Source organism: Lathyrus oleraceus, chromosome 7 (genome assembly GCF_024323335.1).
Source record: "Lathyrus oleraceus cultivar Zhongwan6 chromosome 7, CAAS_Psat_ZW6_1.0, whole genome shotgun sequence".
Taxonomy (NCBI): Eukaryota; Viridiplantae; Streptophyta; class Magnoliopsida; order Fabales; family Fabaceae; genus Lathyrus; species Lathyrus oleraceus.
In genome coordinates, this window is record NC_066585.1 from 261,823,975 (window position 1) to 261,836,763 (window position 12,789).

Here is a 12,789-nt window from a genome sequence, read left to right on the forward strand (position 1 = left end):
AACCGGTTGCAGGATGCTGTTTCGGGTCGGGTTAATTCGGTTGGACGGGTTGGACGGGTGTTGCAAACGGGTTCAGAGGGGTGTGTGTGGTCGGGTTCGGTTTTGTTTTTTTGGCCCAACAAAATCTGAGCCCGACCGATATTATATTCAAACATAATCCATTACTATTTTATGACACCCAGTAGAATTTTGGCCCAACAAAATCAGAGTTCTCCTTCAAAGCTTGCGCCGTCCACCCTGAACCCTAAAGCTTGCGTCGTCCACCCCTCTGAAGCTTGCGTCGTCCACCTCTCCGAACCCTAAAGCTCCATCCACCCCTCTGAACCCTAAAGCTTTAGCGCCGTCACCTTGCTTCATCTCCAAAAGTAAAACAAAATCGCTATCTATGTCTCTCCTCCGCCGTCATCATTGTCCTTTCCTCCTTCATCATCACTAAGCAGAGAATCATTTGTATCCTTATCCCTCTTAATCACGTTCTTTTGTGTTCGTATTTGCTTTCTAAACACTAAGTCTTTCTTTGTTCTTGATTTCAGATTTTGTATTTTCAGGTTTTGTAATTTCAAGAGTTCTTTGAGTTAATGGAAGGTTAGATTATTATTTATGTTTTTAAGAGCTTTAATCTTTTATATACTGTTTTAATAACTCCATTTGTTTTATTTTTATCGAGATATGGAAGAGGCTGTAGAAATGCAAGGAGCTGGAGAAATACAAGGAGCTGGAAATTTGCATAATAACAGTAAGTTTAGTTTATTTTATGTATGTTTTGTATGCCTATGTCGATATATCATGTTGAATATTTTGCATAATAACAGTAACTCCATTTGTTTTGTATGCCTTATTAAAAGTTTAAGGTAATAGGTCCTTTAAGATTAAGACATATGACTACATAAAAATAAGATTAACAAACTTTGAAACTAAGCCTATAAACACTTAACGAGTTGATGATGTTGGTTGTGTGTTGATTATAATCTTCATTATTTTTCAGTAATGGAGAATGTTACTCAAAACCAACCTTCTTCATTAACATCTGGTGTTGGTGCAACTGATGTTGTTGCCAATGAAATTCATGTTGTTGGACTTCCTCCACTTGGAAAGAAGAGAAAACAAAATGCTAATGGTCCTAGGAAATCCTCTCCTGCTTGGGACCATTTTATTAAATTGCCTAATGAAATTGAAGCAGTAGCTGCTTGCAAACACTGTCATAAGAAATATTTGTGTGATCCAAAAACCCATGGGACATCTAACATGCTTGCTCATACAAAAGTATGCACCAAGATGCCACAAAATGATCCTACTCAAACTGCCCTCTCCTTTGCCGGTGGAGAGGGTGGTGGCTTGGTTGCCGCAAGCCAACGATTTAATTTGGCAGCTTGTAGGAAGGTTATTGCTCTCTTTGTGATCCTAGATGAACATGCTTTTAGGGTAGTTGAAGGGGAAGGCTTTAAGTTGTTATGCAAACAATTACAACCCCAATTAACTATTCCATCAAGGAGAACTGTGGCGAGGGATTGTTTTCAACTTTTTGTTGATGAAAAAGCAAGATTGAAAGGTTATTTCAAATCTGATTGCAATAGGGTAGCCTTAACCACTGGTTGTTGGACATCCATTCAGAATCTTAGTTATATGACCCTAACTGCACACTTCATTAACAATGATTGGAAGTATGAAAATAGGATTCTAAGTTTTTGTTTAGTTCTTAATCATAAGGGTGAGACAATTGGTAGAAAAGTTGAAGAGATTTTAAGGGAATGAGGAATAAGGAATGTGTCCATAATCACTGTGGACAACGCAACATCTAATGATGTAGCTGCTGCTTATTTGAAGAAGAGGATTGATAATATGGGTGGTTTAATGAGTGATGGATCTTTCTTTCATCTTCGTTGTTGTGCACACATTTTAAATCTGGTGGTTCGTGATGGTTTAAAACAGAATGATTTATCCATTTCTGCCATTAGAAATGCTGTTAGATTTGTTAGGTCATCACCCCAAAGATCTACAAAGTTCAAAGAATGTATTGAGTTTGCTAGAATTAATTGCAAGAAACTTCTCTGTCTAGATGTTCCGACAAGGTGGAACTCATGTTATTTGATGCTAGATGCTGCTGAAAAGTATCAAGCAGCATTTGAGAAAATGGAAGGTGAAGATTTTAGCTATTTGGAATTTTTTGGATTAGTTGGCCCCCCTACTCTTAATGATTGGGAGAATGTTAGGTGTCTAGTAAGTTTTTTCAAAATTTTCTATGATACTATTATAGAATTTTCTTCGTCAAAACAAGTATCCCTTCATAAGTCATTCCACCAACTAGCTTCAATACATTGTGAGCTTAAAAGATCATCCATGAACTTGAACACAATTTTAGCCTCAATGGGATATGAAATGAAGAAGAAGTATGACAAATATTGGGGGAAATTGAAAACATCAACAAATTTATTTATTTTGGTGTGATTCTTGACCCTATATACAAGTTAGGATATGTAGAGTGGTGTTTTAATGATATGTATAATGGCGAGTCGGTGCCTTTTACTAATATGATTAATGTGATAAAAAAGGAGTTGTTTAAACTATTCAATTGGTACAAGGGTATACATGAAAAGCAACATGGACCCTCTACTAGTCCTAATGAGGGTGGTTCATTTGGTGATGGTGTTCCTAATGTTGAAGTTCCATCTCATTTTGCAAGGGTTGAAGCTTTTAAAGAGCACCTTAAACAAAAAGATTCAATAGATAAAAAAAATGATCTTGAGAGGTATCTAGATGATAATTATGCCGATGATTTTAACTTTGACATCCTTATGTGGTGGAAACAAAACTCTTGTAGATACCCTATTTTATCAAAAATGGTGAAGGATGTTTTAGCTAGTCCAGTATCCACTGTCGCTTCTGAAAGCACGTTTAGTACCGGGGGCAGAGTTCTAGACACATATAGAAGTTCACTAACCCCTGAAATGGCAGAGGCTTTGATTTGTGCACAGGACTGGTTGAAACCTACACTTAGTCAATTCAAGGACTTGAATATAAATGAAGAATTTGAGTTGTCTGCCACCATTGTTTCAGGTATGTAAGTATTTGAGTATGAGTATTTAGTGTATTAATGTATTGGCTTTGGTTTTGATTTAATTATTTGGTTTCTGTTTAATTTTATGCAGAATTTGGTGGTCCCTCTACTAGTGGATCAACATCTGGTGATGGATTTGATGATGTTGGAAACGGAAATGAACCAGTTGCTGGTTCATCTCAATCACATACTTGATGATGGTTGTGGTTTTTGTACTTTTTCATTTGATTTACTTATATCTATGTTTTTTTACATGTATTAATATATTTTTGTGTTTCGTTTCAGTTTGTTTTTTGGAGTCATTTGTGAAAATGACCTTATTTTGGGCTACTGATTATTTTGATGATGGTTATGGTTTTTGTATTTTTTCATTTGATTTACTTATATCTATGTTTTTTACATGTATTAATATATTTTTGTGTTTCGTTTCAGTTTGTTTTTTGGAGTCATTTGTGAAAATGATCTTATTTTGGGCTACTGATTATTATGGATAATCAGCTTATCTATCAGCTAATATCCTCAACAATTATTTTTTTTTGTGATAATATATCAACCAATATCCTCACATGAAGGTATGATGCTTTGTTGTTGAATTGATTCCTTGACATTCTTCAGGATTTGCATGGCGAAGATATCAGACAAACTGTAATTTCTGTTAAATCTTTCTTTTTATGAACTTATGGCTAAGATTTTTTTTGTGATTTAAATGATTTGATGGTTAATAGGTTCAAGATTGTTATAAGTTATCGGCAGAGTATGAAGGGGAGCATAAGCCGGAGAAGCTGGAGGAGCTTGGGAATATGTTGACTGGTCTTGATGCTGGAGATTCGATTGTTATAGCGATATCGTTTTCTCACATGCTTAATTTGGCGAATTTGGCGGAGGAAGTTCAGATTGCGTATAGGAGGAGGATTAAGTTGTTGAAGAAAGGTGATTTTGGTGATGAAAATTCTACGATAACTGAGTCTGATATTGAAGAGACTTTTAAGAGGCTTGTGACTGAGCTTAACAAGAGTCCTGAAGAGGTTTTTGATGCTTTGAAGAATCAGACTGTGGATCTGGTTTTAACTGCTCATCCTACGCAGTCGGTTCGTCGATCTTTGCTGCAAAAGCATGGAAGATTTGTACTGTTTATGGAATTGTGGATTACTGCATATTATGCTGAAAATGATCACAATGAATTTGAAAACAGGTTATCACAGAAGAGCGCGACATAGCTCTCAACAAAGTCCGACCTGAAAATGAGTTGTCTAAGATTTTAAAGTTTTCAGGATGGCAACACTTTGGAAAATGAGTTGGAAGTGGTGGAAGGAATGAAGTTAACTAGAGGCTACATATCTTCTTATTTTATTACAGACCAGAAGACCCAGAAATGTGTAAGCACGGACTTATTCTTTTGATACTAACATATATTACAAAAATTCTCAAAAATGCACTAGTATGTTAGTTATTGTATGATTGATTTACTTGGATAAGAATTTGATTGTGGCTTCATGATAAGTGGTATGATCAATCAGTTATTGTATTAGCTTAGCTTATTCAATTGTATATGACATGCATCGCATACAAATGCAAGGCTTCATTCAACTTGTTTATTTTTGTGAGGGAGTTAATTTTTATTTGTGATGTTAACAAAGGTGATTTCCATTTTGTTAGGAATTGGAGAATCTGTTTATCCTCATCCATGACAAGAAAATTTCCGACATGAATTCACTGTTGAAAGTATTGGAGCTGCCAGTAACGGTAGATAAGCTAATCTTGATTCATTGTGCTTATTTTCATTTACAATTTGAATATTCTCATGATTTACTTTTCTATTTTATTTTTTTAATCAGAATAAAAGACCACTCCTAGTTGTTGCAGAAGATGTTGATAGTGATGCATTAACTATGCTCATACTCAACAAGCATCGTGCTGGGCTTAAGGTGATTAATGAGTTCATCTTGGTTATATTTCCTGCTACATCGTGGTTCAACAAACTTGATTACTGGTTTTGTTTTCACCCTGATTTCAGATTATTGTACAAGTAACTTGGATTTCTTTATTGTTGTTCAACATTTTATGTACATATAGTTTGTGTTCTTTGTTGCTGTTACATGCAACTTGGATTTTGCTTTCTGGTTTTGTTGTTTTTTATTTTTATTTTGTCAGATTTTACAAGTCAGAAGTAATGTCAGACTTTCCCAATGTATTTTTGAGCTACTTGAAACTTGATTTTGTATATATTTGTAGTCCACCTTATTTCAAATTCTTGTATTTTAGGTTTGTGCTACAAAAGCTCCTGGTTTCGGGGATAATAGAAGAGCAACTCTAGATGATCTTGCGATTCTTACCGGAGGAGAGGTGATTCTCTATCTACATTTTATTAATCAGTTGTTGTGTTTGGGCTTGGCCTTCTTCTATAGTTGTACTGTTTTTCTGTTAAATTATTCAATGACGACCATCCCGAGGTCTAGCATTCGGGATTACTTCATATTATGCTGAAAATGATCACAATGAATTTGAAAACAGGTTATCACAGAAGAGCGCGGCATAGCTCTCAACAAAGTCCGACCTGAAATGCTCGGCACTGCAAAAAAGGCATGTGGCTTGAACCATTATAATTGTTCTTTGTTTCTTCTATTATGTTACAATGCTACAAAAACATCTAATTCAATGTGCAACAGATTACTGTCACCATTGATGATACTATTGTTCTACATGGTGGTGGGGATAAGAAGTTTATTGAAGATAGATGTGTGCAGGTATCTTTTCCCCTTTTTTTTCGGTTTATTAAAGTACTAAATTTTTACTCTTACTTTCTTTTGATCTTGAAAAAATTGCCATTAAGCCGAATGATTTTATTTCTATGTATGAATTTATCACAGAACTTTGATTTAAATAAAAATATTACCAGTTCTTAAGTTATAACTTTGTGCAGCTAAGGGAAGCAATGGAGAGAAGTTTTGCAACATTTGATAAAGAAAAGGCACAAGAACGGCTATCAAAACTCTCCGGCGGTGTTGCTGTTTTCAAAGTTTGTCATTCATTCTTAAAAACCACTAGTTTGTGATGTTTAAGTTGTAGTATTTATCTATGGGTTTAAATATCTACAGGTTGGTGGGGCTAGTGAGGCAGAAGTTGGAGAACGAAAAGATAGGGTAACTGATGCTTTAAATGCCACTAGAGCAGCTGTGGAGGAGGGTATTGTTCCAGGTAACTCAATTTCGTGCATGTTTAGAATCACGGTGAGTTTGTCAGAATCACATCGAGCCACCATGATTTTGACTAAGTTACACTTTGGAGCTTTAACAAAATCCTGGTGCCACTGAAATTTGGTCAAATTCACCATCTCACCTTGATTTTGCCTAAATCATCTGTCTCATATTCTTGTTCACATTATTTGATTCCTTATTTATCTATTAAAAGTCGGTATGTAATCGTTTTATCCAGGTGGCGGAGTTGCTCTCTTATATGCTAGCAAAGTCTTGGAGAATCTTGAAACTAAAAACGAGGATGAGAGAAGAGGAGTACAGATTATTCAGTATGCACTCAAGGTTTGTGTTGTTTACTTCACACTATTTTTTTGTCACATATAGACCCTTCTCTATTTTCACTTCTTTACCTCGAAAATTTTCCATTTTTTCCAACAATGCTTATGACTTGTCACAGGCACCTACATTTACAATAGCTGCAAATGCTGGTTTTGATGGTTCTTTAATTTACAGCAAATTGTTGGAACAAGATAATCTTAATTTGGGTTTCGATGCTGCTAAAGGTTAGTAACAATGAAGGCTGTGATGATGTATTGTTTATGATACCTTAACATTAAAAATGATTCTGTAGTAAAAAGAAGGTTGTTTAACTATGGTACTTATTCTGCTAAAATAGGAACTTATGTTGATATGGTAAAGGCTGGGATTATAGATCCTGTTAAAGTTGTTAGAACAGCTTTGGTAGATGCTGCCAGGTAAAATCATATATCTTACAATGCAATTTTTTCTCTGCTTATATTTCACACATTATTATATGTTAAACTAGTTTTTGTTGGTGCAAAGGTAGAATATATGATGAATGGAAATATTCTTATTCAGAGAATGATGGCTACAAAAAGGATTAAAAGTTACAATGATTGACACCCTATTTATAAGCCTCTAACAAACTTAAATATGAATCAAATCTAATATTTAAATCTAATATCTAACAAACTTAAATATGAATCAAATCTAATATTTAAATCTAATATCTAACAAACTTAAATATGAATTAAATCTAATAATTAAATCTAATACCATCCCTTAATTCATATTCCATCAAAACTTGTAACACCAATTCCATCCCTTAACCTGAGAAATTGATCAGTCTTGATAGCTTTCGTCAGAACATCTGCCAACTGCTTCTGAGTGCTGCAGTGTACAACTTCTAACACTCCCCTCTGAACTTGATGTCTCAGAAAATGATACTTGGTCTCAATGTGCTTGCTTCTCCCATGCAACACTGGGTTTCTGGCAAGATTGATTGCAGACTTGTTGTCAATCATCAGCTTCAGAGGTTTGTTTACTTTAATCTTCAGATCCTGCAATAGATTTAGAATCCACACAGCTTGGCATGCAGTAACAGCACCTGCAATATATTCAGCTTCACAAGTTGACAACGCCACAACAGGTTGCTTCTTGGAACACCAAGAAATGGGACCTCCCAGAAATTTGAATAAGTACCCAGACGTACTTCTTCTGTCAACTCTGTCTCCACACCAATCAGAATCTGAATAACTCAGAAGTTCTGACTCATCCCTTCTTCCAGAAGGAAATAATACTCCATACTTCAGACTTCCCTTGATATACCTCAGAATCCTGACTGCAGCTTGGTAATGGGATCACTTAGGTTTACTCATGAACCTACTAACCATCCCAACTGAATAGCAAATATCAGGTCTGGTATTGCACAAATACCTCAGAGAACCAACCAACTGTTTGAAGGTTGTAGCGTCCACATCCTTTCCATCAGAGTCAGAATCCAGTTTCTGATTTGTATCAGAAGGTGTGACAGCAATCTTACAATTCTCCAGTTCAAATCTCTTCAGAAGTTCTAATTCATACTTGAGCTGATGCAAAATAATACCTTTCTCAGAGTATCTGAATTCCATCCCTAGAAAGTATGTCATTTTGCCTAGATCAGTCATTTTGAATTCATTCATCAGAACTTTCTTGAACTTGGCTATCTCCTGTTCAGAACTTCCAGTCAGCAGTATATCATCAACATATAAACATACCAGAGTCATATTTCCTTCAGAAGTATGCTGAACATAGACACCGTACTCCATCTCACATTTCTGAAAGCCTTGCTTCTTGAAAAAAGAATCAATCTTCTTATTCCAAGCTCTGGGCGCTTGTTTCAATCCATATAGAGCTTTGTATAATCTGTACACCATCCCTTCCTGATTCTTTTTCACAAATCCAGGAGGTTGTGACACGTAAACTTCTTCTTCTAATGGACCGTTCAGAAATGCAGATTTTACATCTAAATGCATCAGAGGCCAATTCCTGTTAGCAGCTATTGCAATCACCATTCTGATTGTTTCATGTCTTGCTACAGGTGCAAACACTTCAGAGTAGTCCAGCCCAGGTTTCTGTAGAAATCCTCTGGCTACCAACCTTGCTTTATGTTTGCCAATTGAACCATCTGGCTTTAACTTCTGCTTGAAAACCCATCTGACGCTGATGGCTTTCTTGTCTTTTGGAAGTTCTGTCAGCTTCCAAGTCTTGTTTCTCTCTATAGCATCAAGTTCTTCTTTCATGGCCTTCAGCCAGAGCTTCTGCTTAAGAGCCTCTTCTGTACTTATGGGTTCAGAGTCTACTAACATGGCACACTGAATAACTTCTCCTTCAGAGTCTACTTCAGTGTCTTGCAGCATGTCAAATTCTGCATATCTTCTGGGGATGTTTCTGACTCTTTGTGGTCTCTGAACTTGTTCAGAGTCTTCAGCTTCAGAGTTTCTACCTTCAGATGGTTGACTTCCTCCAGAGCTTTGACCATCTGAAGGTTCTGGCATATTTCCAAAGTCTGAATTGCCACCAGAATCTGGATTACCATCAGAGTCTGGGTCATCAGAGTCTGGATCATCAGAGTCTGGATCATCAGAGTCTGAAACATCAAAGTCTGGAACATCAGAGTCTGGAACATCAGATTCTGGATCACTATCAGAGTCAGAATCAACGTCAGAGTTTACTCCAACCTCAGAAATTCTGAACTCTAACCTTTCTTCAGAAGTTCTAACATCAGAATCAGATTGAGACTTATCCCAATTCCAAACTTCTGATTCCTTCACAATCACATCTCTGCTGAATTCAATTTTATTGGTTTCTGGACAATAGAGCTTGTATGCACCTGTACTGTGGTACCCTATCAGAATCATCACTTTGCTTCTATCATCCAGCTTCTGTCTTCTGGCTTCTGGAACATGTTTATAGCAAACAGAACCAAACACCTTCAGATGACTAACACTTTGCTTATCTCCAGTCCACTTCTGTATTGGAACTATTTCCTTCAACTTCTTCGTAGGACATCGGTTGAGTACATACGTTGCAGTGGCAACAGCTTCTCCCCAGAGCTTCTGAGGAAGTTTCTTCTCCTTTAGCATGCTTCTCACCATATCAAGCAAAGTGCGGTTTCTTCTTTCAGCAAGACCATTGTGTTGAGGGGTATAAGGAGCAGTAACCTCATGCTCAATTCCATTCTCCTCACAGAACTTCTGGAACTCTTTGGAGTTATACTCACCTCCACCGTCAGTTCTAAGAATCTTCAACTTCTGACCACTCTGATTCTCAGCCTTCATTCTGAACTTCTTGAATTCATCAAACACCTCGTGTTTAAACTTAATAAGGGATACCCATGTCATTCTTGTGAATTCATCAACAAATAACACAAAGTATTTATTCCCTCCAATCGATGCTACTGGAAATGGACCACACACATCAGAATGTACAACTCCCAAGGCATGTTTTGCTCTTGGAGCAGTTTCTGACGCAAATGGCAATCGTGGTTGTTTTCCTTCCATGCAAACTTTGCATGATTTTTCAGGCTTCTTAATTGCAGGAATTCCATGTACCAACTTCTTTGAATTCAGATGTTTTAAGCTTCTGAAATTCAAATGACCAAATCTTCTGTGCCACAGCTCACTCTCCTTCTCAGCACTTGTTGCACTAAGACATTCTGAGTCTGCAGTTCTGACATTCACCTTGAATGTTCTATTCCTTCCCTGTTCTGACTCCATAATCAACTTCTGATTACAGTCGTACAGCTTCAGAAGATTGTCCTTCATGGTAACTGAGAAACCTTTCTCAATTAATTGTCCCACACTCATCAAATTGCTTCTGATGTCAGGTACATACCACACGTTCTGAATCAATACTGTTTTCCCATTGTTCAGAGTCACTCTGACATTTCCCATACCTTCTGCATTAAGATATTTGTCATCAGCACATCTGATCTTTGTCCTCTTTTCAGAGTCAAAGTCAACCAGCCATTTCTTGTTTCCAGTAAGATGATTTGAACAACCAGTGTCCATATACCACCAGTCTATCAGATCCATATCATCAGATTCAGAGGCCATCAATAGCACAGATTCGTCATCAGAACTTCTGGCTATATTTGCTTCTTCTGATTTTCTCTCCTTGTTTGACCAACAGTCTCTAGCAAAGTGACCAAACTTCTTACAGCAGTAACATTGGATTTTCTTCTTGTCATACTTCTCTTTTCCCTTCTGAGCATTTTTTTGTCTATCAGAGGTTGAGCTTTCTGACTTCTGACCACCATCAGATCTTCTCCTGGCTTCTGACTGCTTCTGATACCTCCTATCAGAAGTTGCTTTCAGAGCCTGCTGCTCTACTTCCCTTTCAGAAGTTCTCTCAGTCAAACGCAACTCTTGCGCTTCTAGACTGCTCTGCAGCTCTTCAATTCTCATGGTGCTCAGATCTTTGGAATGTTCTATTGCTACCACAATGTAATCAAATTGAGAGGTAAGGGATCTCAATACCTTCTCCATGATTGTTTCTTCAGAAAGAGTTTCTCCACACGCTTTCATCTCATTAGTGATCAGAATCACTCTGGAGATGTATTCAGAAACTTTCTCATTATTCTTCATGTTGAGATTCTCATATTGCTTTCTCAAGGACTGAAGCTTCACCTTCTTCACTGATGCGTCACCACCATAACATCTAACCAGTGTGTCCCACGCAGCCTTTGCTGTCGTTGAATCTGCAATCTTCTCAAACACATTTACATCAACACATTGATGAATGAAGAACAATGCTTTCTGATCCTTCTTCCTTACTTCCTTCTGCGTGTTTTTCTGTTCATCGGTCGCATCTGCTGCTACCGGAACATAACCATCAGTGACAAGATCTAGAACATCTTGAGCACCGAACAGTACACGCATTTGGATCATCCAACGATTCCAGTTTTTACCGTCAAATACTGGAAGTTTGGTGTTCATGTTGCCGTTTCCGTTCATCTTTCTACCTTGCACAATACACTCAGATTTCTCACACAGTGTTTCCCAACCCACAGAATTAAAATTCTGATCAGATTTTGTTCAAGATTCAACACGAATCTAAGAATCAAAATCAAACACACAAGACCTCACGTTCACTCGTGTTTCCCGTGTTTCCCAATGAATCTGAACCGGAGCTCTAGATACCAATTGTTGGTGCAAAGGTAGAATATATGATGAATGGAAATATTCTTATTCAGAGAATGATGGCTACAAAAAGGATTAAAAGTTACAATGATTGACACCCTATTTATAAGCCTCTAACAAACTTAAATATGAATCAAATCTAATATTTAAATCTAATATCTAACAAACTTAAATATGAATCAAATCTAATATTTAAATCTAATATCTAACAAACTTAAATATGAATTAAATCTAATAATTAAATCTAATAGTTTTTGCTCTATTGCAGTGTATCGTTGTTACTGATGACAACCGAGGCATCTATTGTAGAAAATATGAGTGATAAAAACAAACCTCCTCAAAGGGTGGCAGATATGGATGATTTGGACTACTAACTTTTCTTAAATATGTTGAGAATATTTTGGCTTATAATGAACTTGTATATCAGGTTATTACTTGAATGATAATGTAATTGTAATATAATGCTAATACTTTATCACTTAGATGATGATGAAAATGTAATATAATGAAAATAGTTTATGGTTTATTAATTCTTTTAATTATATAGAATGAAGTTTAATGAGTATTCATGTGATTAGTGTTATAGGAATGATAGAATTCAGGTTAGAATTTATTGGTCCAAACCGATTCAACCCAACCGAATGAACCGTATAAACCGATAATCCATCAACCGATAAAACCGAACTTAGTTTTGGGTGAAACTGGATTTAACTTTTTCAACCGTGGATTAGCTCGGGTTAGCTATTTCGGGCCCGAACCCACCCATAACCGACCGCCGTTCACCCCTAACTAATATTTTTTTTATAACTATTGGATATCTCTTATTATTTGTTATTTAATTAATTTATTTAACTTTTAGAATTATGTCTAATTGATAATGGGCCTTAAGGGACCCTTAGATCTACACCCCCTATTTTATTTAATTATTTTAGTTAATTAAGCTAATAACTATTAATTTTATTATTACTTCATTTAACAAAGGGATTAATTCATTCAAGTTAGGATTTTCTAAATGTTAATCATTTATTTTCTGGTTTGATTTATTTTATTTATGGTT

General features: G+C 36.2%; 2 protein-coding genes across 2 annotated transcripts; both read left to right on the forward strand.

The window, feature by feature from the left end:
• The first annotated feature begins 669 nt into the window (after positions 1–669).
• Positions 670–2,445, forward strand: LOC127103329 (zinc finger BED domain-containing protein RICESLEEPER 2-like). Its single transcript, XM_051040593.1, has 3 exons — positions 670–736; positions 986–1,708; positions 1,808–2,445. The coding sequence occupies exons 1-3, from the start codon at positions 670–672 to the stop codon at positions 2,443–2,445; spliced, it is 1,428 nt and encodes a 475-aa protein (XP_050896550.1).
• A 1,982-nt stretch (positions 2,446–4,427) lies between these two features.
• On the forward strand, positions 4,428–12,106 carry LOC127103330 (chaperonin CPN60-like 2, mitochondrial). The gene is made up of 13 exons (XM_051040594.1): positions 4,428–4,493; positions 4,712–4,798; positions 4,891–4,980; positions 5,070–5,081; positions 5,318–5,398; positions 5,567–5,635; positions 5,722–5,799; positions 5,976–6,071; positions 6,151–6,250; positions 6,488–6,591; positions 6,707–6,812; positions 6,926–7,004; positions 12,001–12,106. Exons 1-13 carry the CDS (start codon positions 4,428–4,430, stop codon positions 12,104–12,106), a joined length of 1,074 nt encoding a protein of 357 aa, XP_050896551.1.
• Positions 12,107–12,789: the final 683 nt, after the last annotated feature.

Coding starts and splice junctions, on each gene's coding strand:
- LOC127103329 (XM_051040593.1), top strand. CDS start 670: ATGGAAGAGGCTGTAGAAATGCAAGGAGCTGGAGAAATACAAGGAGCT. Junction 737..985: donor TGGAAATTTGCATAATAACA/GTAAGTTTAGTT, acceptor ATTATTTTTCAG/TAATGGAGAATGTTACTCAA. Junction 1,709..1,807: donor TTTAGTTCTTAATCATAAGG/GTGAGACAATTG, acceptor CTAATGATGTAG/CTGCTGCTTATTTGAAGAAG.
- LOC127103330 (XM_051040594.1), top strand. CDS start 4,428: ATGTGTAAGCACGGACTTATTCTTTTGATACTAACATATATTACAAAA. Junction 4,799..4,890: donor TATTGGAGCTGCCAGTAACG/GTAGATAAGCTA, acceptor TTTTTTAATCAG/AATAAAAGACCACTCCTAGT. Junction 7,005..12,000: donor GCTTTGGTAGATGCTGCCAG/GTAAAATCATAT, acceptor GCTCTATTGCAG/TGTATCGTTGTTACTGATGA.